This window comes from Amphiprion ocellaris, chromosome 10, assembly GCF_022539595.1.
Source record: "Amphiprion ocellaris isolate individual 3 ecotype Okinawa chromosome 10, ASM2253959v1, whole genome shotgun sequence".
NCBI classification, from domain to species: domain Eukaryota; kingdom Metazoa; phylum Chordata; class Actinopteri; family Pomacentridae; genus Amphiprion; species Amphiprion ocellaris.
This window is the reverse complement of record NC_072775.1, coordinates 11,212,745-11,237,323: the sequence shown is the minus strand read 5'-3', so window position 1 is coordinate 11,237,323 and position 24,579 is coordinate 11,212,745. Positions and strand designations below refer to the sequence as shown.

At 40.0% G+C, this 24,579-nt stretch overlaps 3 protein-coding genes across 4 annotated transcripts in view; 2 read left to right on the top strand and 1 right to left on the bottom strand.

The window, feature by feature from the left end:
• The first annotated feature begins 15 nt into the window (after positions 1 to 15).
• Positions 16 to 6,140, top strand: colgalt2a (collagen beta(1-O)galactosyltransferase 2a). The gene is made up of 12 exons (XM_023292546.3): positions 16 to 312; positions 889 to 999; positions 1,671 to 1,788; positions 1,870 to 2,004; positions 2,099 to 2,303; positions 3,391 to 3,510; positions 3,820 to 3,893; positions 3,984 to 4,090; positions 5,094 to 5,226; positions 5,336 to 5,463; positions 5,539 to 5,745; positions 5,840 to 6,140. The coding sequence occupies exons 1-12, from the start codon at positions 74 to 76 to the stop codon at positions 6,042 to 6,044; spliced, it is 1,782 nt and encodes a 593-aa protein (XP_023148314.3). The 5' UTR covers positions 16 to 73; the 3' UTR covers positions 6,045 to 6,140.
• A 2,062-nt stretch (positions 6,141 to 8,202) lies between these two features.
• Positions 8,203 to 16,718, bottom strand: zgc:153115 (uncharacterized protein LOC768186 homolog). The gene is made up of 2 exons (XM_023292547.3): positions 15,915 to 16,718; positions 8,203 to 13,370 (listed from the first exon to the last, which is right to left on the bottom strand). The coding sequence occupies exons 1-2, from the start codon at positions 16,423 to 16,425 to the stop codon at positions 13,126 to 13,128; spliced, it is 756 nt and encodes a 251-aa protein (XP_023148315.1). The 5' UTR covers positions 16,426 to 16,718; the 3' UTR covers positions 8,203 to 13,125.
• A 1,195-nt stretch (positions 16,719 to 17,913) lies between these two features.
• The window catches only part of LOC111586552 (uncharacterized), a 67,736-nt gene continuing 61,070 nt past the window's right edge, over positions 17,914 to 24,579 (top strand). The window contains exons 1-11 of one of the 2 annotated variants that reach the window (XM_055014071.1): positions 17,914 to 18,256; positions 18,420 to 18,467; positions 18,553 to 18,719; positions 18,803 to 18,873; positions 19,107 to 19,272; positions 19,465 to 19,602; positions 20,085 to 20,262; positions 20,354 to 20,496; positions 21,004 to 21,107; positions 23,619 to 23,784; positions 23,880 to 24,059. In XM_055014071.1, coding sequence (XP_054870046.1) covers positions 18,193 to 18,256; positions 18,420 to 18,467; positions 18,553 to 18,719; positions 18,803 to 18,873; positions 19,107 to 19,272; positions 19,465 to 19,602; positions 20,085 to 20,262; positions 20,354 to 20,496; positions 21,004 to 21,107; positions 23,619 to 23,784; positions 23,880 to 24,059 — 1,425 coding nt within the window. In that variant the 5' untranslated portion in view covers positions 17,914 to 18,192. Of the gene's footprint in view, positions 18,257 to 18,416; positions 18,468 to 18,552; positions 18,720 to 18,802; positions 18,874 to 19,106; positions 19,273 to 19,464; positions 19,603 to 20,084; positions 20,263 to 20,353; positions 20,497 to 21,003; positions 21,108 to 23,618; positions 23,785 to 23,879; positions 24,060 to 24,579 lie in introns of both variants that reach the window. The other variant, XM_055014072.1, reaches the window with a different exon arrangement.

The following is a 24,579-nucleotide window of genomic DNA, read 5'->3' as shown; positions in this document are numbered from 1 at the left end:
TGTTATCATGTGTGTGTGAGTCTCTCTGCCTCAGTTCCAGCAGTCTGACACATGAGATTCCCCTGCTGGAAATATGCCTTTTAAATTTGTGGGATTTAGATTTTATTTAGTGATTTTTGCAGGCCTTCTCTTTCTGCTCACCAGCACAGAGGACCTTCCAGCCGATGAGCTTCCAGCAGCCAAACGGGAATCCTCCCTGCTGAAGCCCACAGTGCTGATCACCATCCTGGCACGAAACGCTCAGCACAGCCTGCCTCACTTCCTGGGATGCATCGACAGACTGGACTATCCAAAGGACCGTATCGCCATCTGGTAAAAATACATCTGTTAATTACATTGATCATTTAATTCCAATAAATCTGTTCAGCTTTCTGAAGAAAGTAGAAAAATATACACTGAAATCATGGTGTTGATTTGAATTGAAGAGCTTTTCCTGCACTAGCACCTTTAGTAATAGCAATAAAGACATTAGCACCATTTTCTGGTCAGTTTAACTGCACTGTGTGAATGTCATTCTTCACATTTTGCTTTACTGTTCATGAGCAAACAATTCCTAGACAAGTGAGAAAAGAAAGAAAGAAAGAAAGAAAGAAAGTCTCTCTCTCTCTCTCTCTCTCTGTCTGTCTGTCTGTCTGTCTGTCTGTGTATCTCTCTCTCTCTCTCTCTATCTCTGTCTGTCTGTCTCTCTCTCTATCTCTATCTCTATCTCTGTGTCTCTCTGTCTCTCTGTCTGTCTGTCTCTCTCTCGCTCTCTGTCTGTCTGTCTGTCTCTCTGTCTGTCTCTCTCTGTCTATCTCTGTCTGTCTGTCTGTCTGTCTGTCTCTCTGTCTATCTCTCTCTGTCTATCTCTGTCTGTCTGTCTGTCTGTCTCTTTCTTTGTGATCTCAGGGCAGCTTGTGACCACAGTGTGGACAACAGCACAGCGATGCTTCATGAGTGGCTCAGAGGAGTGCAGCTCCTTTATCACTCTGTGGAGTGGAGACCAATGGAGGAGCCGAGGTGATTGAAAAAGTGTCTGAATATTTTCTTTTATGCACGATCCTGATAACGAACCGTGACGTCCTCTGATCCTAAAATCTTTAGTACACTCTTAGAAGTAGAAAAGCCGAACCTGTTTCAAGTTTCACATGCTTGCTACTGTGGAGGAACTTATTGATTTCAAAATCCAGTATCCGAGATTACCTGAGGAACCACATAGAAAGGTTCTTCAACTAATCGTTTTCTGGAGTTTTGGGGTTCCAGTTTGAATTCTTTATTATTAGTATTATTGTTTGTAATCTTTTTTATTCTAAACATAGGAAAGATATTACTCCATTTAACTGCTCAATAAAATGGAAGCAAGTCAGGACTTTGGCATTTGTGTCATTTGCACATAAATATGTCAGCAGAAAATCAGACAGGGTTCCCGTTGGCCTTAATATTTTAAAACCAGTCTCAAAAACCTGCATTAACATCTTTGCTATTGTTCTAAATAGCTCCATACATTAGCCCCTAGAAGCCTAGAAACCTCTTTTTAGTTGTCAAGGATTCCTCCAGCAACTCTTTCTGTGAACTGAGCTGTTAAAGGTTCCACAGTTCCTCCAGGAACTCCTCAAGCAAACAAGGTTTTTTGAAAATCCCCAGAGTTCCTTGAGCTTCTCCTGATTCTAAGAGAATTTTCTGTCTCTCAGCTCTTTTGCAGATGAGGAGGGACCCAAACACTGGCCCAACTCTCGGTTCATCCATGTGATGAAATTAAAGCAGGCAGCACTCAGAGCTGCCAGACGACTGTGGACAGACTACATATTGGTGAGAGAGTAGAAAACAAACATGTGTGTGTCATATCACCACTTTTCCACCATCTAGTGCTGTTCTTTCTCTCTCTGTCAGTTTGTGGACAGTGACAACTTGCTCACAAACCGCCAAGTGCTAAGTGACATGATAGCAGAGAACCTGACAGTTGTGGCTCCCATGTTGGAATCTAGAAGTCTTTATTCCAACTTCTGGTGTGGAGTAACTCCTCAGGTAAACAAAACACACTGCAGCGTGTTCACTGTGGTGAATATTTGACAAAAACTGCAGGGAAGTCATCGTTCTTGGCCCTCACATGTACATTTAGGGCTACTACAGACGGACCCCAGAGTACATTCCTATCCGTAAGTGGAGGCAGCAGGGCTGCTTTGCCGTCCCGATGGTGTACTCCACTTACCTGCTGGACCTGAGGCGCAGAGCCAGCCAAGACCTGGCCTTCTACCCTCCTCACCCACAGTACCCTCACCATCTAGACGACATCATGGTCTTTGCTTTTTCTGCACGACAAGCAGGTCAGATTTTCATCAAACTGTGTTTCAATTTGAAATGTAGAAGACGATTTTCCTGCCTGGATTTGATCATAATCATTTGGCCTTCATTAGTAGTAACCATCTAGGAATCCATGTGTAGAGCTAAAACTACACAAGCTTTCCTTAACGAGATGTTAGTTATATCATTCAGATATAAAGGGTTGAAAATGATAGACGGACTGACATCATGGCTACACATGGAAAGGGCAACAGTCACAATTCAGAGAGCAAAAGATCGGATTAGCTGGAGAGAAATGATCGCCTACGCTGAATGGCATGGCACTTGATTGATTGTTAAAGGGCAAAAATATATTTAAATAGTAAGCAAAGTTTGTATTAAATTACCATTTGTATTATTTAGTGAAATGTTTCAGGAATCACAGAATATTGCTACATGCTAGAATACATTGGGGTTTCTTAAAGGCCCATCCTTATTTTTCCAGGTGACTTGTGCTAAATATTAGCTGCTATGTTCACTTTTTCCTAAAAACATCAAATTAATGTTCAACACTAATGCAGCCTTAGGCCCTGAACATTCTCACAAATGAAGCCATCACAAACCATTTTGCTTTAATTGTCATTGTTGCTGCAATTTACTCTTGAATCTACAGTTTTAAATTACAATTTTTGCTGAAGTTTTTCAAATTTCACTCTTATCTGGTGAAGTCTAAGGTTGTCTCGTGTAGCCAGGCCATTCTGCAGAGTAGAATGATCAAAACAGAAGGAAAAGGAGACTTATTGCATTTCAAAATTTTCTTATGTTGCCCTGAACAGTTGGTTTTTCTTTTCTGCAGAGCCCAATATTTCTCATTTTACAGTTTTTGCAGCTGTTACTGATGAAATTTAGGGATTGTTTTTAGGTAGAAATGAAAAAAAATCTAGGGCATATGGAAACAAAGTAAATTGTTTATCTTAAGTAACATTTATGAAATTCTGTTGCTAATCTTCTTGAGAGTATTACTGATAATTTGTGAACAACCCATTCTTGTGCTTCATGGTAACAACTGTGGTGAAATTTCAAACAAGGAAACATTTTTGCACTGAAACTCGATTCATTTGAACCCTGCAGGTATTCAGATGCATGTGTGCAACAGGGATCATTATGGATATTTACCGGTGCCCCTTAAACAGGACCAGACTCTGGAGGAAGAAGAGGAGAGTTTCACTCACACGTTGACAGAAGCACTAAGTAAGTTCTCACTCTAATTTCTGCTAATAATGTGGTTGATGCTATGAATGAAAAATTTCCAGGCTCTCAGTCCGTCTTCAGTCTTTTCTCATCGTTTCGTTGCAGCATATTTAGTCTTTTTTGCTCTCGAAGTCATGACACATGCCTCACTCCTGTGTTAAAAGCCTTCTGCCTCCCTTTTCACCTTCTAGTCCTGCTTTTATTGGAGAGTTTCACATCCGTTAGATGTTAGACATGTGTAACAAATTCCTTTAACCCAAAAGTCAGTTTACTATAATTTCATGTGAAATGTGTGGCCTTTATCTCCAGTTTCTTACACCATGGAGCCTTCACAGTATGTGCATGCTACACCTAAACAGCCAGGGAAGATGGGATTTGATGAGGTACAGATACACTTTAAAGGCAGAGGAAACATTTCCCACTTAAAGAGTGCTATTTAAGTGAACAGTCACTTTATTCTCCTTCTCGTCTAGGTCTTTCTGATCAATCTGAGGCGGCGTTCAGACAGAAAAGAGAGGATGCTGAGCTCTCTGGCCGTCCTCGGCATTAATGCTACGCTGACAGAAGCCGTGGATGGCAAGTATGACATTCAGTCACAGCTGGTAGAATATTCAGAAGCTAAAGTTATGATGCCACAATGAAAAAATACAGATTTAACCGTGAAAGTAAATTTTATGTAATGAAAACAATCAAAGCATATGAACAAAAAGTATCAAAAGTGGCAGCATTTTCAGAATGACTCCTGTCCCGTAAACATATAATTAAATGTATCATATTTAGAAATGAAAATCTGCAACTAGTAACAAGTGAAAAGCACATCTTATTTAATAGTTAAGAACTTTTTTGTTGTATTTTTTACTTGAGTATTCAGACATCTATGCAATTTTCTAATTTTACTGCACTACATTTCAGAGAAAACCCCTTTTACTGCATTTATTTGACTGATACAGGCACCTTTTACTTCATAGATTCAGTATTTCTATAAAAATATATGACCGAGCTATACTTTGTTAAGACTGCAGTTTTAAATAGCTCTACTGCAACCAACTACAACAGCAACAAGCTGTTTACACATTATGTATCTTTAATGTAATATTCCAAAGATGTGATGTAACTAATGGTTTAACGATCTGAATGTGACCATTTTGTAAAATTTTGAATGCAGGGCTTTTATTTATGGTGCTCATATTGTTTTATTGTAGAGTTGTAAACTGCATAAAGTGGTAAATAATGTCAAAAGTCAAGTACAAATACCCCAAAATTGCAATGAAATATTTTTGATTCCTGCCTAACATGTATTAAATAACTGGTAATTAGCTGCTTAGTACCAGTGCAATTACATATTTTCTGCACAAAAATCAATAAAAATGTACGGATTTGAAAGCAACATATGTTGAGAAACACAGAACAAGTGTTTTTTATTTAGCTGAATTTAACTTAATGTTGGGACCTGACCACATTAATGGAGCATAACGCTGCAAGAATTCATGACAGAAATGGAAAACAAGGCTCCAAAAGTCTGAAAACATTTGCCATATGCAGCACTGATAATGAGCAAATGTATTTGCTTGCACTGTTCACAGAGCCTTGAACTCCAGTGTGCTGCAGTGGATGGGTGTAGACATGCTGCCTGGGTACACAGATCCATACTCAGAGCGGGTGCTGACCCGAGGGGAGATCGGATGCTTCCTCAGCCACTACAACATCTGGAAGCAGGTGAGGATTTAAACTGTGTGCTCTTTAGTTTACCAAAAACAGCTGCACCCCAGTGAGAAGAGCAGTGAAGCTGATGTGTTGTTGAAGACTACTGTGTGTCGCCCTCTAGGTGGTGCAGCAGGAACTACAGCAGGTGCTTGTGCTGGAGGATGATGTGAGATTTGAGCCCAGGTTTAAGAGCCGGCTGGTGGCTATTATGGACAACGTGCAGAGAGTGGGACTAGACTGGGATCTGATGTAAGCGAGTTCCTTTACACTGATTAAATCCTTTGTGTTTAACCCTCAGTAGTGACCAGTAATGTGTCTCTGTAGCTATGTGGGCCGTAAGCGGCTGCAGGTGAAGCAGCCGGAGTACTGGGTGAAGGGAGTCCAGAACCTGGTGCACCCAGGATACTCCTACTGGACTCTGGGTTATGTCCTCTCACTGAATGGTGCCAAGAAGCTCCTGCAGGCAAAACCTCTGAACAAAATGCTGCCTGTTGACGAGTTTCTGCCCGTCATGTTCAACAAACACCCCAAGTTAGTCTCACCCACTGAATACACTTCAAATCTTAGGCTTTGAGGCCTTTTGTATTGGTCTAAAGTAACCATGACAACCTCCCTGTCCCCGCAGAGACGAGTACATGCACTATTTTGATCAAAGAGAGCTGAAAGCATTTTCAGTGGAGCCTCTGCTTCTCTTCCCCACTCATTACACCGGTGAGCCTGGTTACTTCAGCGACACCGAGACGTCGACCATCTGGGACGACGAGGCCACAGAAACAGACTGGGACAGAGGAGGAACCAAACGCTGCCGGGGACAGGAGCCTGAGGTCTGATCGGGTGGACTCCCTGTTAGAAACGAACTCTGAAGAGGACTTACGTATGTCATGACACATGCCCCGCCTGAGATCCTATTAAACTCTGTGACTCTCTCTGTGCAGTGTGTGCAGTTTTTTTCTAAGATGGACCGCTGTCTGATCCCAGATTTAGACATAAACACAAAGCAGTCAACCCACAGTCAAGTCAGGAGTTTTTCAAGGCCCAGGTAGTAATCAAGCTTCCACATGTCAAGACTAAGACCGGAAAATAACAGTGCATGTGTGAAGTTTCCACAGGATTATTAGATCCTATGTAACAACTCTTCAACATCAAGCTATGTTAAAGCCCAGAAATGGTGTTGTGTCTCCATGACAAATAATAATTTGCTATTTTTTTAATTAGAACATTGTGTTAAAAGCACTTTTTCACATTATGCACAAAGGTATTTTGTATTATTAGGACATTTAACCACTACATGCCAAAAACAAGCCGGTGGAGGTTTTTTTAATGACAGATACATTATACATATAGGAGATAAAATGAAAGCAAATGTTCAATGATCCACTGAAGGTGTCAGAAAGTTTACAGAGAACATTATTTTCCAACATCTGTCCCTAAAGTTGAAAACAAAAGCAAAATAAACTGAAAACCTGTAAAATAATTTTTAAAAAAAGTCCTTGTTAAAAACGTATTTTTTTTATAGTGTACTTAATAATGATTAACAAAAAAGGTCTGTCAAAATTACACTGAGCATAAAAGTGTCTGTAAAAAGAGTATGTTACAATGAGACTTGGTATATTACAGGAAACAGCAACTTTTTCTCGTGGAAACCTGCAGACAGTGCATGAGCTTCCATTTGAGGAGCAGAGCAACATCTCAGAGACAAGATGGATGCTCGGATCAAACACTGCAGCTCACAGTAACTCTGGATTTGGTGTCAGTGGAACGAGCAGGTCTATAAAGTTGTTCACTGGACTTTAATTAGATCAGTTCTGAACAAACCATATCTTCTTTAGATGGAGGTTTGTTCGTGCAGTTTTTATTTCTTTCTTGAGTATGCATGCCAACCACTGAATAATGATGCATTACATTCATGTTGCTCTAAATCAGGGGTGTCAAACATGTGGCCCACGGGCCAAAACCGGCCCTCCAGAGGGTCCCACCCAGCCCTCAAAGTGTAAAAATTACAGAGAAGACATTAACTGCAAATTTTAATTTTGTAAAACTGTAAATTTAAAATAATGTCTAGACCAAGTTGTTTTCATCATAAAGTAAAATACTAGATTGCTCATTGTTCTGTAGTCGTTGAGTGTCTAATTTTTGTAGTGTTTCGTCTTTTTTTTTTTTGGCTTTTTTTGTCTGACTTTTATCATTTGTCTCATGTTTTTGTCATTTTGTTTCTCTTTTTTGTCATTTTGTGTTTCCTTTTGGTCTTGCTTGTGTTTATTATCTCATTTTTGTCATCTTGTGTTTTGCTTTATTCCTTTTATCATTTTTGTCATTTTGTTTCACACTTTTGTCATTTTTTGTCTCGTTTGTTAATTTTTTTTGTCACTTTGTAACTTTTTTGTCTGATTTTTTGTCTCTTTTTTCATTTTGTTTCTCTTTTGTTGTTTTGCTTCTCATTTTTGTAATATTTTGTCTTGTTTTTGTTGTCTTTTTCAAAGTAAAACACTATATCATTCATTTCCAGATACCTGTGACTAAATGTTGTGTTCCTTTGTAGACACACTGTGATCTGTAAGTTGTAATGTATAAATGATAAACTAAGGCATAATGTGGTTCAATATTTTCAGAATTTACTTTTTTGCACTAAAACAAATGGAAAAATTTGGAGTTGTGGTTATTTATAGATTATTATGCTGTGATTTTACTGGTTCGGCCCATGTGAGATCAAATTGGGCTGTATGTAGCAGCTGAACTAAAATGAGTTTGACACCCCTGTTCTAAACTATATTCAATATAAGCTGAAATAACATGGAAATGGTTAGAATAATGACTTATAATTGACATCCACCACTCCTCATTTAAACTCAATTATGTTCACATTTCAATAAGGCAGCTGTTTTATAACAAATCTAACTGCATTTGCTTAACAGAAGAAATAACATAAAAACGCTGAGCAATAAACTTAGGAATTTTTATTTTAAAAAAAAAAGGAAAAAAAAGCACTGGTCAAGCAAACATTGGAACCATTTAATATTAGTACTGTTCCATATCACAAAATGAGTTATGAAGAGAATAATTAAACCACACAAATGATACCTTTTTTTGATACGTAATAAATTAATCAGCATAACAAAAGAAATAAAAACATGCTTGTACTTCGGTGTTGCACAGGAAATATTGAAACTCCAATGCTCGAAATTTAAGACACCTGAGAATATAAATATCAAAACAGCTTGTTGCAGCAATTATTTAGTTCCACAGTTCCTCCTATTTACCTTAACTAAAGCTTTGATAAGAGGATTGTTTAAAAATTACATGAATGTAAAAATTAGGCATCAATTTAAAAAAACATCCACTTCTGTACAATGTGCATATCTGAATTAGTGTGGTGACGAGAGAAATGACAGCTTTTATTTCTTTCTTTTTTTTCTCAGCGAGTCAGCGCAGCAAAAACTAAATCCTAATTGGATAACGCTCGGCTGTCATCGAGCCACATTCAGTGATACGAACGAATAGATTTGGACTGAGCTTTTTCCATTTCATATTTTCAGTGAGCCGACAGTCTACAGGTAATTTCTACTTTATACTATTTCAACATCCTCTTTTTCAGCTTCTGCTCCCACCAGCTGCCAGTCTATCTGCTTTGCAAATCAACAGCAGCTGGGCTTTAGTGACAGTTGGCGCATTTACTACTATTAGCAATAGAAGTTCATTGAGGCAGGGGGAAAAAAAGTTAATTTTGCTCCTACACAGGTAGTACTGATGTTGCATATTGAGTCAGTAAGGATAAAGGTACATAAGAGACCATCTAGCTGATAAAAACACATTTCTGAAATCCAAGGCTCAATGGCTTTATAGGAATTTCTGAGAGACAGTTTGGATGGATTTTGTACAGACACTGCAAAAAAAAAGAGAAAAAACTGTGAGGTATGTAGTTTTGGTGATATTATAGCTTTGAGAGTCTGTGTCAGACGACACTTGCAGCAGTGAGGAGAGATGGAAGGACATATTTCCATTTTAAAATAAAAAAAAAACAAACAACCATATTGCGTTCCTTTGTTAAACAGTCCATGTGTTTAAGATTACTGCCAGCAGCAACCGAAAACAGATCCAGAGGAAGAAATGTGTACAAAATTTCAAAGCATTCATTTCAACGAGTACAGCTCCCATTAAAATGAAACCAACAGTGAACTGGCATGTGAAGGTGGTTTGATGTGTATGAGGAAGACATTTGCAGTCGTTCTCTGATCGTAGCGTGGAGGAGACAAAGCCAACAACAGATCTAGGAACAACCGTGAAGTGTCTAGAAAATAAACACAAATTCCACAACAAGAGATGGCCTGGATGACTAAGCAAACAATATATATATATATGTATGTATATATATAAAATGAAAATCTAAATAAAAACAACTACCCAGTTCTTTTATCACGCTGTCTAAAGCACTTGGAAAAGGCAGTTTTTTTTCTTTTTACAAACCATTGGTTATCAACACATTAGCAAAGTTACACAGTGCTTGCTTGTAGAAACATAGTAACAGTGCAAGCCATTACACTATTCAGCCAAATACACCTTAAGAAAAAAGTGCCATATTGCATAATGAGTTTCTGTAATGTCCTCGCAGGAGAGCATTGATACCTATACAATGATTCAACTGTAAACATGGTGCAAAGTAGTTATGACATAGTTTAAGGCTTTCAGAGTTTCCTGAAAAAGTGTTGTTCACTGAGATAAAGGAATATGTCCATGAGCGGGACAAACAGTGTGGAAACATTAAAAAAAGAAGAACTCAACCTCTCTAGAGTCAGACCTGGACATAGCAAGCACTCAAAAAGATTCTAAATATCTAAATTACTTGAGGTTTGCTTGATTTGGTAAAAGGTGATTCTTTTGAGGGATAATTCCTGAAATGCAAGAGCATTAGTCAATGTTTTGGCAAGATAAAGATGTTGAGGTGCCAGTTTGCTTAAATGTACTGAACAGTTTGTTAAAATTCTCATTTGTTTGTCAAAGCGGACACTTTTTCTTGTTAACCACAGGTGGAACTAATCTGCAACCCTTTCATTAGTATTTCTCCAGTAGGGTTGGACGACTGGATGCCTAGATTGGTTATCAGTGGTGGAATTTTTGGGGGGATTATTATCATTGTATTTTGCTAATTTAAAAGTCTACCTGTTAGGGAATTCAACTCTAAATAATTGACCTGTAAAGCGCAATTCAAAGCGTTTACTAACAGGAACCACCAGCATTAAGGATGTTCTGGTTGCACCAATGTCTATCAGACCACTAAAGAGGGCCGTGGTGCCGTCTTTAGTGGTGGTTGATTGACTGGTGTTGAAAAGATAAGTCGTGTTTGAGACCAAACTCTCCGAATGCGGTTGTGCTCCCCAATAATTTAATGGCGGCTTGTTCATTTAGAAGCTGCAAAGGGAGGAGCTGTCCTTCAATTAGCCAGTTTTGCCCAGTTTAAAACTAGCATAATCCCTAATAGGTGACTATGTAGTCTTTTTCACAAGATGTTCTATAAATAAACTTGCTGAAAATCCAATCCTAAAGTCATGTTGCACTCACACCGGGGATATATTGGCAAACGTGATTGTTGAAATGATGCTGTTTAACAGCCTGCCGAGGTGCTGACCAGTTACCAGACTGATCAAATATCGGATCCAATACTTAGCATTTTTCCGTTTTTTTTCCAACAAATTTCAAATCACATTAATAAAATAAAAAGGCTGATACAGCCACCTCTCTCTATTTGTCTTTACCACTTCGTGGTCTCGGCGTCCTGCCCATGATTGGTTATAGCCAATGAAGCTGGGGTGGAGTTCGCGTTTGCCATGTATATTGGTAGCAAATATCAGTTAGCACTCTCAGTGGTTCCTGATAATTTCTATTATCTGCCCTAAAAAACAAATCGGTCAATTCCTATAGTCCAACTAACATGGTGCATGCTGGTTAAATGACAAAGTAGGGCCACAGTTACAGTTATTAGTAACACCGGAGCTTTTGTTGTGTTCACACATTAAAATGTCTACCACCAAATTTTCCAATAATTTTGATTTCCGCAAACAGTTATAATAGGATTTTCTTCCCTTGATGCTACTTGTAAAACTCAGCTTTATCTGCTGTTGAAACAAATGAAACACCTGGCACACATCTGTATTTTGCCACCTGACTTCACATCCTGGATGAGTGAAGTGAACGCTTTTACTTTGAAGGCAGCAGGCTGAAAAAAAAAATCAAGCTGGACTCCTGTGGTCTGTCCCCCCCTCCCCCGGATATTTTGATACTATTGCAAACACACTTTTCCCAGTTCTGCCACTAACCAAAAAAAGAAAAAAAAAAACATACACACCGAGACTCACAAGCAATGCTGTCCTATCAAGCGTATAAAGATACCCCTAATATAAGGCTACAATTCGTCACAAGTATTAATTCTGCTGCTAGTAGCATTGCCATTTTTCTACATTAAAAGCTTAAAGCTTAAAGACATTTGCATCAATATTAGACATAATACTGCTGTGTATTATGTGTCAGCATTTCATGGATGATAACTGATCTAGCCTTAAAGGTAGCGTGCAAACAGCTCTTCTACAGTGAAATTTGATCCACTTCCTGGCAAAATTAATATTTGATCTATAGTTAAATTGGATATACAGGAAAAAAACTGACAAAATTGCCTCAATGATTATGGATACTAAAGCAATAAAAAAAACAAAGGAATGTGTCACCACTAAAACTTAGAATCAGCAAAGCTAAAACAAACAAAAGAAAGGTAAAAGCTTCTAGCCACTGCCTCGCTACCTAATATCACAATATTGTGCTACTCATGTAAATAAAGGGTACTGAAGAGCACAACAACAATCTACAAATTAACCACAAGAAACCAGAAGAGTTTTGGCTGATGATGACAAATGTGCTGATTTGTTTTTTTTTTTTTTTTTTTACAGAAAAATATGTGAAAAATCCCTGCAACTTGTGAAAGTGTGTGAGACACGGAGGTTTATGTTTAGGGTTGGGTGTATCGTATCGACTGAAATCTGCTTCATGATTCTGGTTCTTATCGAATCCTAAAAACAAAACCAAAGCATCTTGAAAGAAAAAAATATAGTGCCATAATGTTGGGATAAAAAAAAAGAGGCATTTTGTGATTTATTTTTGGTGAAAACAACAAACAATTATCTGCTGTGGCACCTGTGTTTTTTGCTCTTTATGGCATTCGTTTCACATATTTCTTTTTATATCAGTGAGAGTACCTTGATTTAACTTGATTTTAATTCAGTGAAATAATCATAACCAGTAATTATCTGGTTATCTCATCTGTAAAAATATCTGACATTTTACTGTCACTACCGTCGACATAGGACATGAAGGAAAACCTGCATTCATATAACATCATAGTAAATATGTCTTCATATTTACTGACTTTCTTGTAATTATTTGCATACAGTGATTACATTCTACTGTATTCTGTGAAGCTTAGCAACACTAAAAGTTCACTCCAGTCTGCTATATCGTAAAAATTACACACATGCTTTGAAACATGTGCAACAGGCGACGTAAATGGAAGCGCAGTAGGTCCAATCTCTTGCTTTCAGGAAACGAGAACTGGAATCAGAAAGCACATTTCTCTGCAAACCCCAATCAAATTTTGTGGAAAGAACCCAACCCTAGTTATGATGAGCAAGTGGATAGTGGTCACATGACTCGTCTTTGTGGATGGAGAGACGAGGCTACTTCCCCCTCACATCCAGCGCTGTGTGTGTTGGCTTTTAAGTGTGTATGTGCACATTTTGGAGTAAAAGGCAGCCATGCTAAATCCTAATCAGTGGATCTGATTGTAGCTGGTTCGCTTGAAACCAACGTGACCTTCTGTGCTCCTGTCGACCCCAGTACACAGGAATAATCTCCCCCTCAACCCAGACCATCCTAATCGTGCGTGGCGAGGTTAGAAGCGGAGGACGCGCCCCTGTTGCGTCCCAGCATGGAGGGCTGGAAGTCGGGATGGCGGCGGGCGTGCTTGATCAGGTGGTCGCTGCGCATGAAGCGCTTGTCGCACAGCGGGCACAGGAAGCGTTTCTCCCCTGTGTGGGTGCGGGTGTGGCGGGCGAGCTCATCGGAACGGGCAAACTTCTTCTCGCAGTCGGGCCAGGTGCAGGGGAAGGGCCTCTCACCTGCAACACGGAGGCAAAACACGTTGACGTTAGTCGATATACAATCTACCAACAACGATGCAATATAAGTCAGCAGGTTCTCATGGCAGGCATGCAACAGATTTGTTTCATGAATAAACATGAGGTTGTAGGAGTCTCATTTGTTAAGTGTCACTTCCTCTGATTTCTATAAACAATGACTACGACAAAGCAGTACTGTATCCATTAACTATTTTAACTATTCTAATCATCAAGTAAAGGTATAGTGTGTGAGTCTGAAAGAAGATTGCAGCATGTGCTGGATTTACCCCCCCCTTGCTCCAACTGCCCCCTTCCCCTTATCTCCTCTCCCCTCCCCCTCCCTGAGCAACAACACAAAAGTATGCACAGGACCTGCTGGAGTGTTGTGCACTTTGCTTCCCCCTTTACAGAGCTGTGTACAAACATAGCATTTTTGGGCACATAAACACGACAAGACTGTAAGGACAATTTAGCAAAAACTCTACTGGATTAGAATTGCTAAATGCAACTTTAATCTGCAGATCTGTAATTTTAACTACACATTTAGTCAACTAAAAATCAGAAAAAAGTGAATAACACTCATTGCAATGTTCTACAGCCTACGGTAACATCTTCAAACCCCCAAAATATTCAGTTTACCATCACACAGGGCAGATACAAAGAAGGAAATCCCCAGTTCTCAGAAGTTGAAACTGGGAAATATTTTGCATATATTCTTGAAAGTGATTTAGTGAAAATCCCTGCTAAAATTTTTAACGGATTGATAAATTAACATTAAATAATCAACTAACATCTAGTTCCACCTCCAATATATGCAGCTTATGTGTGTGTGCAGCCTTTTGTATTATTTAATCTTTCATGTATCAAAACAGCCAAAAATATTATAAACCTGCTCCTACATTAGAGCAACAAGTCACTGATTCATCGTCAAAAATTAATTTACAATCATTTTTATAATTAATTAAATGGTTTAAGTAATTTTCAAAGAAAAATATATCACAATTTTCTGATTCCGGCTTCTAAAATGTGAAAACTTCCTGGTTCCTGTATTCTTTTGTGGCATTAAACTGAATATTTTGCATTGTGGACAGAACAATAGATTTTATGATGTGATCTGGGGCTTTGGAAAACACAGCAGGACATTTCTGACCATTTTCTGACAGTCTGTAGACCAAACAATGAGAAAATAATAGATTAATCAATAATAAAAGTAAGCAGTATCACCTATGTTAATGAAATTCAATTCTGGCATCTTAATAACACAGCCTTAAGCATCATGCAAGCTAGCCCTTAAAGCTAATATACTAATCTCATTTCAAATTAGCAATACAGGGCTCAACAGGTTGTGTTTACTAGTTTTTGCCACGGTTCAAATGTGCTGTGCAAATAGCATAAAAATGCAGAATTAAATATTGGTGAGAATTCTGGCTGCAGCCTGAAAGCTAATTTAGGCTTTTGCATTAAATCACAAAACACAACAACACACAAATGCATTGTCTGGCAAAAAAATATTAATCTCCACACAGTTAAGTACGCCAAAAAACATATCTAGGCTTTAGATACTTCAGATTAATCTTCATAAGCCACTAGTAGCCTTAATCTCTAGCAGGCAACATGAGTCAAACCCAGGATAAGTGAGTAGGATGCTCGGTTCCATTTTCAAGATCACAAAGCCTGGCCACGTTGTTGCCACAGAACTCCCCGTGGGCGTTCCCACCAGTGTCTCTGAGCCGTTTCCTGCCCTTAATCCATTTGCGCCTGCTCAGTGACACTGGACGCACCAATTCACCTCATTTTGCGAGAAAAAAAAAAATCACACGCAGGTTTTTTCAACAGCGCTACAGTGCCACTACAGTTCAGGATGGGTGGGTCTGTTTACGAGGGAATCTTTGCACAGTGACAATGCACGATTAGACAGTGCAAGGAAGTGCAGCGAAGTAGTCAGCGAGCTCTCCAGCGCAAACACATTAAATGTTGCTTGAAATACGCAATTAGACTCGAGCGTCCATTATCGGACGATTCTCCTCCTGCAGCACCTTCAAACGTTTTATCAATAATTTACACGTTGCAGGGGATAAAGTAGATCTGGGCCCGTCAGCAGAAAGGGGAGAATCAGGAGGTGATACCCGGAGAAAAACCGAACAAGCTCATGCACTTGCTGCGGCCATTAACGTGCCCGACTACGAACCCAACGCTCCCGACGTTAAGGTTTCATCTTACGTTCATTTCATATGCAAATCCAGTCGGGAGGAAGACTTTCGTCACAGGTTTTAACGTCCAGCCCAGTTCTTTTGTTAGTTTACTTCTTTGTCAGACTCTCTGAGAGGAGTTTTTTCTGTCTTTCCCTTTGTTTGGCCACGTTATTGTAGCAAAGGCGGTGGCAAAATGGGGGGAAAAAGACGCTGCCGATGGTTAAACCCGATAAGAAAACATATTTATCTGGTTTAATGGTAAAAAACAGAGTCAAAGCAAAAACCAGAAGCTGTGTTGGGGACAAAGTTGTGTACACATGTGAATGTAGGCTAACTGTTGTTGTCTCCCTACCTGTGTGTGTCCGGATGTGTGCCTTCAGGTGGGATGATTTCCCGTAAACTCTGTCGCATCCGTCAAAAGTGCACTGATGTCGCTTCACCGGGGACCGCGGGGCCCCCACCGCTCCGCCTCCCGCTGCCCCCCTGAGCGGCTGCTGCTGCTGTCCAGGGATCGGGGTGGCGGAGGGGGTCATGGTAGGGGTGGTCGGGTCGGACAACGTGGTGTAGCCGCTCTCCCCACCACACGAGGAGTTGCTGCTTTCCGAGTAGGCCGACATGGGGCGGAACTTGCCGTGCAGGTCGGTGAGGATACCGGCCACCGCCATCATGCTGGCTCCCTCCAGCCGCAGCGTCTCCCGCACTTCCCTGTCCTCGCTCGACCCGTCGGGCTCCCCGGGGAGAAGGCCCACCGTGGCAGGCTGGCTGGCGGGGGCGACCGGGGTGGGTCTGTGCAGGACGGGACCGCTAGATATCGACACCAGACACTCGGCGGCGAAGTAATCAGACGAAGCAGTCAGCGACATTGTTATCGACGTTGTCTTTAGCCCGAAAAAAATAACGAACAAAAAGAGAAAGATCCAGCAGGAGGGCGAACGTTAGCCTGAACCCGACCTCGTTTTCATCGAACTCGACGAACCAACCGCTTCCAGCCGAGCCTCCTTACCTCCATACAGTGTATCAGTAGTTCAGAAATACTAAGTAAACCCGGGGAAAGGCACAGTTAGTAAAAAATAATGTGCTAAAACCGTGCTAATACCTCGGGCCCGACATGCATGCCCCTCACCGTCTGACGGTTCATTGTGTCTGAGGCTCGGAGAAGCCGGTCAAACCTACGCCCCCTGGTCCGGACTAAAGAGGTGTTCAGGGCGCGTCGGTCAAAATTCTTTGGAAGTGTTTATATCTATAACGGAAAGGTTAATCCTGTTATTTTAAAATCACAATCACCCCAATATCAATAAAAATGAGTGACGCAAGTAACTCACTGCCATAAAGCACACCAACAAATCACATACTGAGCAAAATCAAGCACCCAAATGTGTTCTTCTCTTTTATTTAGATATTATCATTAATTTACATGCATAATTGTTTCATATTTTAACGCACTAAAGCATATTTAGCTTGAGAAGTGCAACAAAATGCTCTGCTGATACTGTTTCATGCCTCGAAAGCAAAGGCAAAAGAGTGTTGTGTGTTTTTTTTTTTTTTTTTTAAAGAAAAATATGAAATCAAAGTTTTCACTGGTACTTGAATGCACCGTGAACCAGGAGTACGCAGGGACTGACGTCGCAGCACGGGCGTGGACCGCGGCGGCGGGTGCATCGTGGAAAGTAGGTGGCACTGGAAGGCAGCTTGGGTAATGATGGGGGAAGGAGATGGGGATGAAAGGCGTGTTGGGTAATTTAGTTTTTTAGCTCAGTCTGGAGAACGTGGCTGATCCGTGGGGGGCTAAACAGTTGGCTAAATGGCCATGAACGCACCCTAAAGCACCCACTTCTTTGTATCCAAGAAGACACAGACACTAAATGTCCCTCTTTTTTGTGTTTATGCTCTCAACTGTACTTGTTTGTCTGCTGAGATGTTAATGAACCAGCTTTTAACTGATTAGGAACCCACAGTAGTTGTGTGGCTTATTGAATATGGTCATATTTACAGTGTGTGTAGGAGGGTTTTTGCTTTAGAAAAACTTCAAGAATACCTATTTTTTTATATTAAAGGAAGGGAACAATAGCAGTAATTCTTTTTTGTAGATTCAGATTCAGAAAAAAATTATTTGTCCCCAGGGGCCAATTAAAAAGGCACATATAGCAGGCAGTGTTTGTAGTGCTATTTTTTTCCCACTTGCTATATTATAAGTTACTCTTATTATTTTAATAAGAGTTTAATAAGAGTAACTTATAATATGGCAAGTGGGAAAAAAATAGCACTACAAACACTGCCTGTCCATCCCTTTATAGGTGAACACTCAGACTTACAAGCTTCCCAGCTTCCAAAGTGTTAAACTTTGCTGCAATAAAACTGTATGTTTCTCTTCATGTGTGTAGTCACTGGGAGGTATAAGAAAACTTAATGTTTCGCGAGGCCCAGCACTGTGTCAAAGTAATTGCCTCTGTGGATGTTTGTAGCTCCAGCTTGGGAGGTATTTCCTGATTGGTTGCTGAGAGCAGTATGGGTCAGTGTGGAAGCCCACGTACAAGCCTGGTCATTCAGTGGCTGCGAACAGTGCTTGGTTTTCATCTCACTTACATGTGGAGGCTCGGAGACGGCCGGACCTGCAGCGACTCTGGGTTGCTATGGCTGGGTCACTGATACTGCTTAATTGTGTACATGTCGTGTTCATTTTTCTCCTGCTACAAGGTGAGTTTTATGGCTTGTTTTATGGTTTTTTATAGACTTTTACCTGACAACAGAGTCATCTCATATGGCATGACAGTAGATGTGCTATTGCTGATGTGATAGAAGCTTTTTTTGTCAGTACATATGGGATTATTTTCTTAAAACTCAAACTTCTGTTTAGTAGGTGATTGCCTTCAGGTGGAACCAAATCTCTGTGATTCAAGTTGTGCTGGTGAGAATTGTGTTGCACTTCAGTTTTGATGCAAGTACGTCCATAATCCAAATTAACATTAACTGAGAATTATTTGTGTCAATAGGATTTCCTACCTCTGACTTACCCTATCAGAAAGGGGTGAGGTACACTTACAGGTATAGTACGCTAATTACCACCACTCTTCATGGCTCCAGTGCTGGCAGGAATGGACTGGCTTTGGACTGCGCCGTTGATATCGACGTGGTGTCCAACTGTCACCTGATGATGCAGGTTGGCTTTATTAAAACTGCTTGTACAATACTGTAAAAATTATATAAAATTGTTGTTTCACGCTTGTTTCACTTGTCCAACAGATCAGGAATCCACAGATAAAGCGGCTTTCCCCCCAAAAGGAACATTCTGTGCAGCGTTTTAAAAGCTTGAGGTAACACCATCCAGTGTAGGTTTCATGCAGTTTCATAGAGGAGAATGAGTGAATGGCTGCACTATTTATTGTATTCTGATCTGCCATTTTGCATCTGTTCTCTGTTTGTGGTGTCGCAGATCATTTTGGAATGCTACAACTGTTTTTCCTATGAATGTGATACTCTGTTCAGATGCTCCACTTGTCTGTGTTCTCTGGTCTCGGGGGGCTCATCTGGTGTTTTTGTTTCCCAGGGAGGCGCTGGAGAGAACGCGCCTCAAGTTCTCCCTCCGAGGGGGAAAGGTCGCGGCCCTCTGTTTCCAGGAGGGGGAGCAGGTGTGGGCTCTCAACATAAAAAGGGCTCTACTGAGCATGCTCCAGACCTCCACCGTGGCCTCCAAACCGGAATCAGAAAAGGAGGTGCGTTGATGCAGATTCTATTTAGTACGTGTAGAAGGATGCATGTGAGAATTTGTGAGATAACACATGTTCAGCTTGTCTTAGTCTCAGCAACCACTTCTGTTCCTGCTACTGCCATTAAATCATCATGTCAGAATTTAACCAATCCATAGGTTTTTTTTTAACTGACTTTCTTTGCTGCATCTTTCTCAGATGGATGTGTATGGTACCTGCACCAGCAGATATGAAAGGCGAGGACCTCTAATGCTAAAGACCAGAGATCTGAAACAGTGCCAGCAGTCCAGGCTGGTAAACTTCTGGCCTCATTCAGTAGCTTTAACTGAAGACACAGTAAGTTTCAGCCTTAAAAATGTTCATTAGTGGCAGATGTGGCTCATTAATGAGTACACTGAAGTCATAATTGACTAAGAATAACATACACATAGCGATTACGTTATGGTTCTATTTCAGTAATTTAGACTCAGGCATTTAATAATGACTATTTTAGGCCAAATACATGTATTAGTGATTCAGTATTTCTCCAACAGAATTTTATTACTCAGTCTGGAGCCTTGAATCACAATTTAGATTTCATTAAAGGGACCCTGACTCCTAACTTATTTCATTATAATATTATACAGTTGCAGGATTTTGTCTCTGCTGTTAGATATTGCTTGCAGTTTCCTGTTTTATCCCTTCTTGCGTCTGAGTTCAAGAGAAGTGGAAGTTGAAAAGGGGGTAATGTTGCTAGTTGTCACTTCAAATTTCCACAACACTGAGTCAGCACTTTTTGTACTTTTACAATATGAGGTTTGTTTCTTGTTTTTTGCTAGTCGGTACAGTTGGAGCTGCACTGTGTTCAGCGTCATGGATCCACAGTGATGGAGGAAGTTAACTGCACTGAAACTGTGTCCATGGCAACGGGGTCCGGCACCACAGGGCTGGTCAAGACCCAAACAGTATCGACACTTCTCCTGCTCAGAGCCCAGCCAGGGAATCCTTTCAGAGCAGGTTGAGCAACACTTGAACACCCCAGCAGCTCCATTCTTTAGCTTCTTTAACTGACATGGACCCTGATCCATTCTCCTCGCCGCTCTTGCAGATTCCTTAGGTGCTGGTGTGCTGACTGACCTGCAGTTTGAGGATGAGGGACCTGTAAGACCAGGAAAATCCAGACCATCAACAACACAGAAAGCCAGTCAGACTGTCAGGATGTTATGTAGCCTCACCTCAGACCCACAACTGGTAGGCCACAAATGCAGCAGGTCCTGGATCTGCTTTTAAATGTGTTTATCTGTAAGGATTTTCTGTTTTAGTTCACCTGCCATACACTTCAGGTGTTGCATTCAGTAATGAATATGAATAACTTGCGTATTCTGCCAAACCACTGATGTTGTGTTTGTATTTAGAAATCAAGGCTTGACCTCCCCTGAGGCTTTTCTGTGCGTGAGCCAATGATTTTAATTTCTCCCTCACAGAGGAGTTTAGTCACATCCAATCTGGCAGCCTTCATCATAGTCTGTTTACATAGGAGGTGTTTAAAAGGCTCCACCAGACTGAGAGCCTGTAATATTTTATTGACATGGGGATCAAGTGATGGATTTGATGAAAAATTGTGTTCACAGTTCTTCAGGACTTGATTAGTTCTGGTTGAACAGGAATAGTTATGAAAAAGTGGAGAGTAATGTGCATTCACTGTATGATAACAGCAACATAAGTCCATATATGTGTTTGGATTTTATCTGCTCCAAGGTGTCACAAGAGTTCCTTCGACTGGTGTTCCAGCTAAAAGATCTGACTCTATCTCAACTCAAAACACTTTGGCAAGAAGCTTCTTTCAAGTGCCGCAATGATTGGTCAGTATTTTATATTTGATTGTCATTTGTCTATTCCTTCAGTTCTTTTTAAAAATTTATCTCCAATATGACTGTTACACATTTCCACTCTGCATTATAGCTAATGTGATATGTTGTGCCTCATTATCAGCAAATTGGATTAAAGCTGAAAGGGTGCGTGTTTGTGGGTTATGATAAGAAAAATACACAGCCCCTGGGCATGTCACCAAGGAATCAAAAGACAGTGTGGGACAGTAGCCAACTTCATCCAAAATATCCAAAACATGCAGAGCAGGACAGTCGCCTCCTTAATATCGTCCACCAAGAATAGAACAAATATGATTTAAACATAGTCGATATTCTGACTTGCAGATACAGTTGTGTGTGTGTATATATATATATATATATATATATATATATATATATATATATATTATATGATATATATGCCTGTGTGACAAGCATATCTATTGTACTTATTGTCGTTAGCTCAATTTGCTGTTCAGACTGATAATAGATTACCAGTTGTAGTAATTGTTTAAAAAGCAACTAGCAGTGGCTTCAGCTAAGAAATGTTTTGGAGCAGAAGTACTCATAGAACTACAATGAAATGTACACTTCAGATATACAATATAAAAACATGGTAATTAGCATTAGCTGTAGGTGCTAGTAAGTTATTGTTTCATCTTCACAGGAAAGACCTCTGCATTTCCAGTCTTTATTCCAAACTAAATTACATTTTCACATTAAATTTGGTGTTTAAAAAAAGTGGAAAAAAATCCAAAGACCTTGTTGTATAGTGTATGTTTTGACCATGTGTTGTTCTATAGTTTAGATTAACATAAAGAAAAAGGCTGGCTAAGATATAAAGTGTAATTTTTACACCTTGTTTTTCCTGTGTAACTTAATTGGTTCAGATATAATGTGTTACAGCCTTAGCTTCGATGCAGCTAGGTGCATTTTTTGCATTTAGGCAGAGCTACATTAGCTGTTTCTCCCTGTTTTCATCTTTGTGCTAAGCTAAGCTAACAGTCTGCTGGCTGCAGCGTCAATATTTACTGTACAGACATGAAAATGGTATCCATATTCTTACCAGCTTCTCAGCACGAAGGCAAAAAAAACAGCTTATATCTGTCAATGTCTAACAATTTGGTTAATATTAGAATTACAGTTACATTTGTGTTGTTTAGCAAATTAAATGTCCTCTGTGATAAATATTTACACTCAGTACAGCAGACTATTTAGTGAACTCTGCTCCAAAATGCACCATTGCTTTACATCAATCAACATTATGCCAACATATATTGTTAGGGCTGGGACTGTAACGCGTTAATTCCGATTAATTAAATACGGCGAAAAAAAAAAGAAAGTAATAACGCGTTAACAATAATAACGCGATTAATTGCACCCTCCTCAGTTCCCTCATTTCCGGCACACCGGTAACTCTGATGAACACTCCAGCCCAGTAGGTGGCAGTAATGAAGCTAAAGTCTGTAGCCATGAAGAAGAAGCACAGGAAGTACTGAGTGAAGTCAGGCACTGGTGAACAGTGAAGGAAGACCAGATTGAGCTTGTTGGGCAGAAAGTTTCCTTTTAAAAATCTTCCCGATGACAGCTTGGATAAAAGCCTGGTTGTGTGCAAATTGTACAACAAAGAGTTTTCTGATCACTGCGTCACTTCAAGCCGACGGTATCACCTCAATGTAAAACATGTTGCTGTTAGCACCAGAGCTAACGTTAGCTACGAGTCATGCTAACGGCTAACGGTGTAGCCATCCCATAATAGACCACTTTTCTAGACAGTGCTTGAGTTTACAGAAAGTCTTACAATGTTGAATAAAATCGCTATAATTGCACTTAGATTTGCAGTAATCTGTGAATGTAGCAGACAGATGAAAAATGCAGATAAACAGAAATGAAACATTTTTGTGGTTTAAGTTTTTACTCCATCGAGGCTCTGCCTCCTTGGAGGAGGAATAACCTAAACAACAAAAATATCTCTTTTAATAACTTAATTATAAAATTTTTGTTTATGAAAAATTACATAAATAAAAATTGATATTTCTTTAAAAAGAACCATCAAAATTACACCATTTATCAGACCCAGAAAAGATGAAAACAGAATGAATCTCTGGATTTTCAACCTTCTGAAGCTCCTTGAACTACTTTTGCTGATTTTATGTGCCATACAGTGGAAAAAACAACTAAATTCAGGCTTTAAGTCATCAAAATCACTTTTTTCGATATGTCCCATTTTCCTTTTTTTAAATTTTAAATTATAAACACGTATATGTCTATTCATTGATTCAACTGTCAACCACAATTTTATTTGAATTGTAAAACTTCACTTATTGTGTCAAATATTGCTATTTGAGAAAACTGCAATTAATTGCAATTAATTAATTACAAAGCCTGTAATTAATTAGATAAATTTTTTTTAATCGCGTCCCACCACTAATTATTATATATACCTCAGATTACAGGTTATGTACAGCAGAGTCTGACACTGATATCAATTAACTGTCTGAACAGGCAGCCGTTGTTGGATGCATTACCAGCATGTGGATCTGAAAACTGCATCATACTGCTGACTGGCCTAATTAGGAACAAAGAGCTGGAGGAGGAGCAGGCTCATTCTTTCCTCACCACCATCGCCCTCATCCCTCATCCATCGTCACAGATCATTGGCTCCATCAATGTAGGAACCGTTGGGTGACACTAAATCTCTCAACGAAGCTCCTGTATTCGCTTATGATATATATCTTTCACATTGATGTCTGCTGCTTGTGTTAGGCCTTACTGGAGGTGCCAGAGTTGCGGTCCAAAGCCATGCTGGCAGGATCATCTCTGGCCTATCAGTTGTGTCAGAGATGTTCCTGCAGTGAACTTCCTCAGGTCCAGACCTTCATACAGACGCTTGAGAAAACCTTGAAGGAGGGCTGTGAAGGAGAAGAACCCACTCGAGTGACAGAGGTATATCACTAACGACAATTTCGTCAGTAGAAGGTAGCTGGACTTCTCTTTTTGGTTCTTTATGACATCTCATCTCTCATCCAAGAGGATTTCTCAGTTTAAACTGACTGACGGAGAGTCCCAGGTGTTCATTCACACGTCAAATCGCTGCACCACAGCACCACTTATCAGGTACTTACAATGCAGTCCTGGAGTCACTTCCCAGACAGTCTCACAAACATTCACACCTCGAGGCATGTGAGTCTTGGGTTGTTATTAGGCAGTGAGCCATGAGATTTTGAGGTGAGAATGAGTAAGTACCTGGTACTCCCCACCAATCAGTTTAAACTGAGAAAGTCTCTTGGATGAAAGGTGGAATGTCTTGAAGAAATAAAAAGACAAGCCCAACTGCCTTGTACTGATGCACCAGAATGAAGGAGAATCTACACAGATGTACAGTACCGACCTCAAATATTGGCTTATTGATGATTAAATGTATGCATCATGTAATGTAAATGCCTATATTGGAAAAGAAATCAGA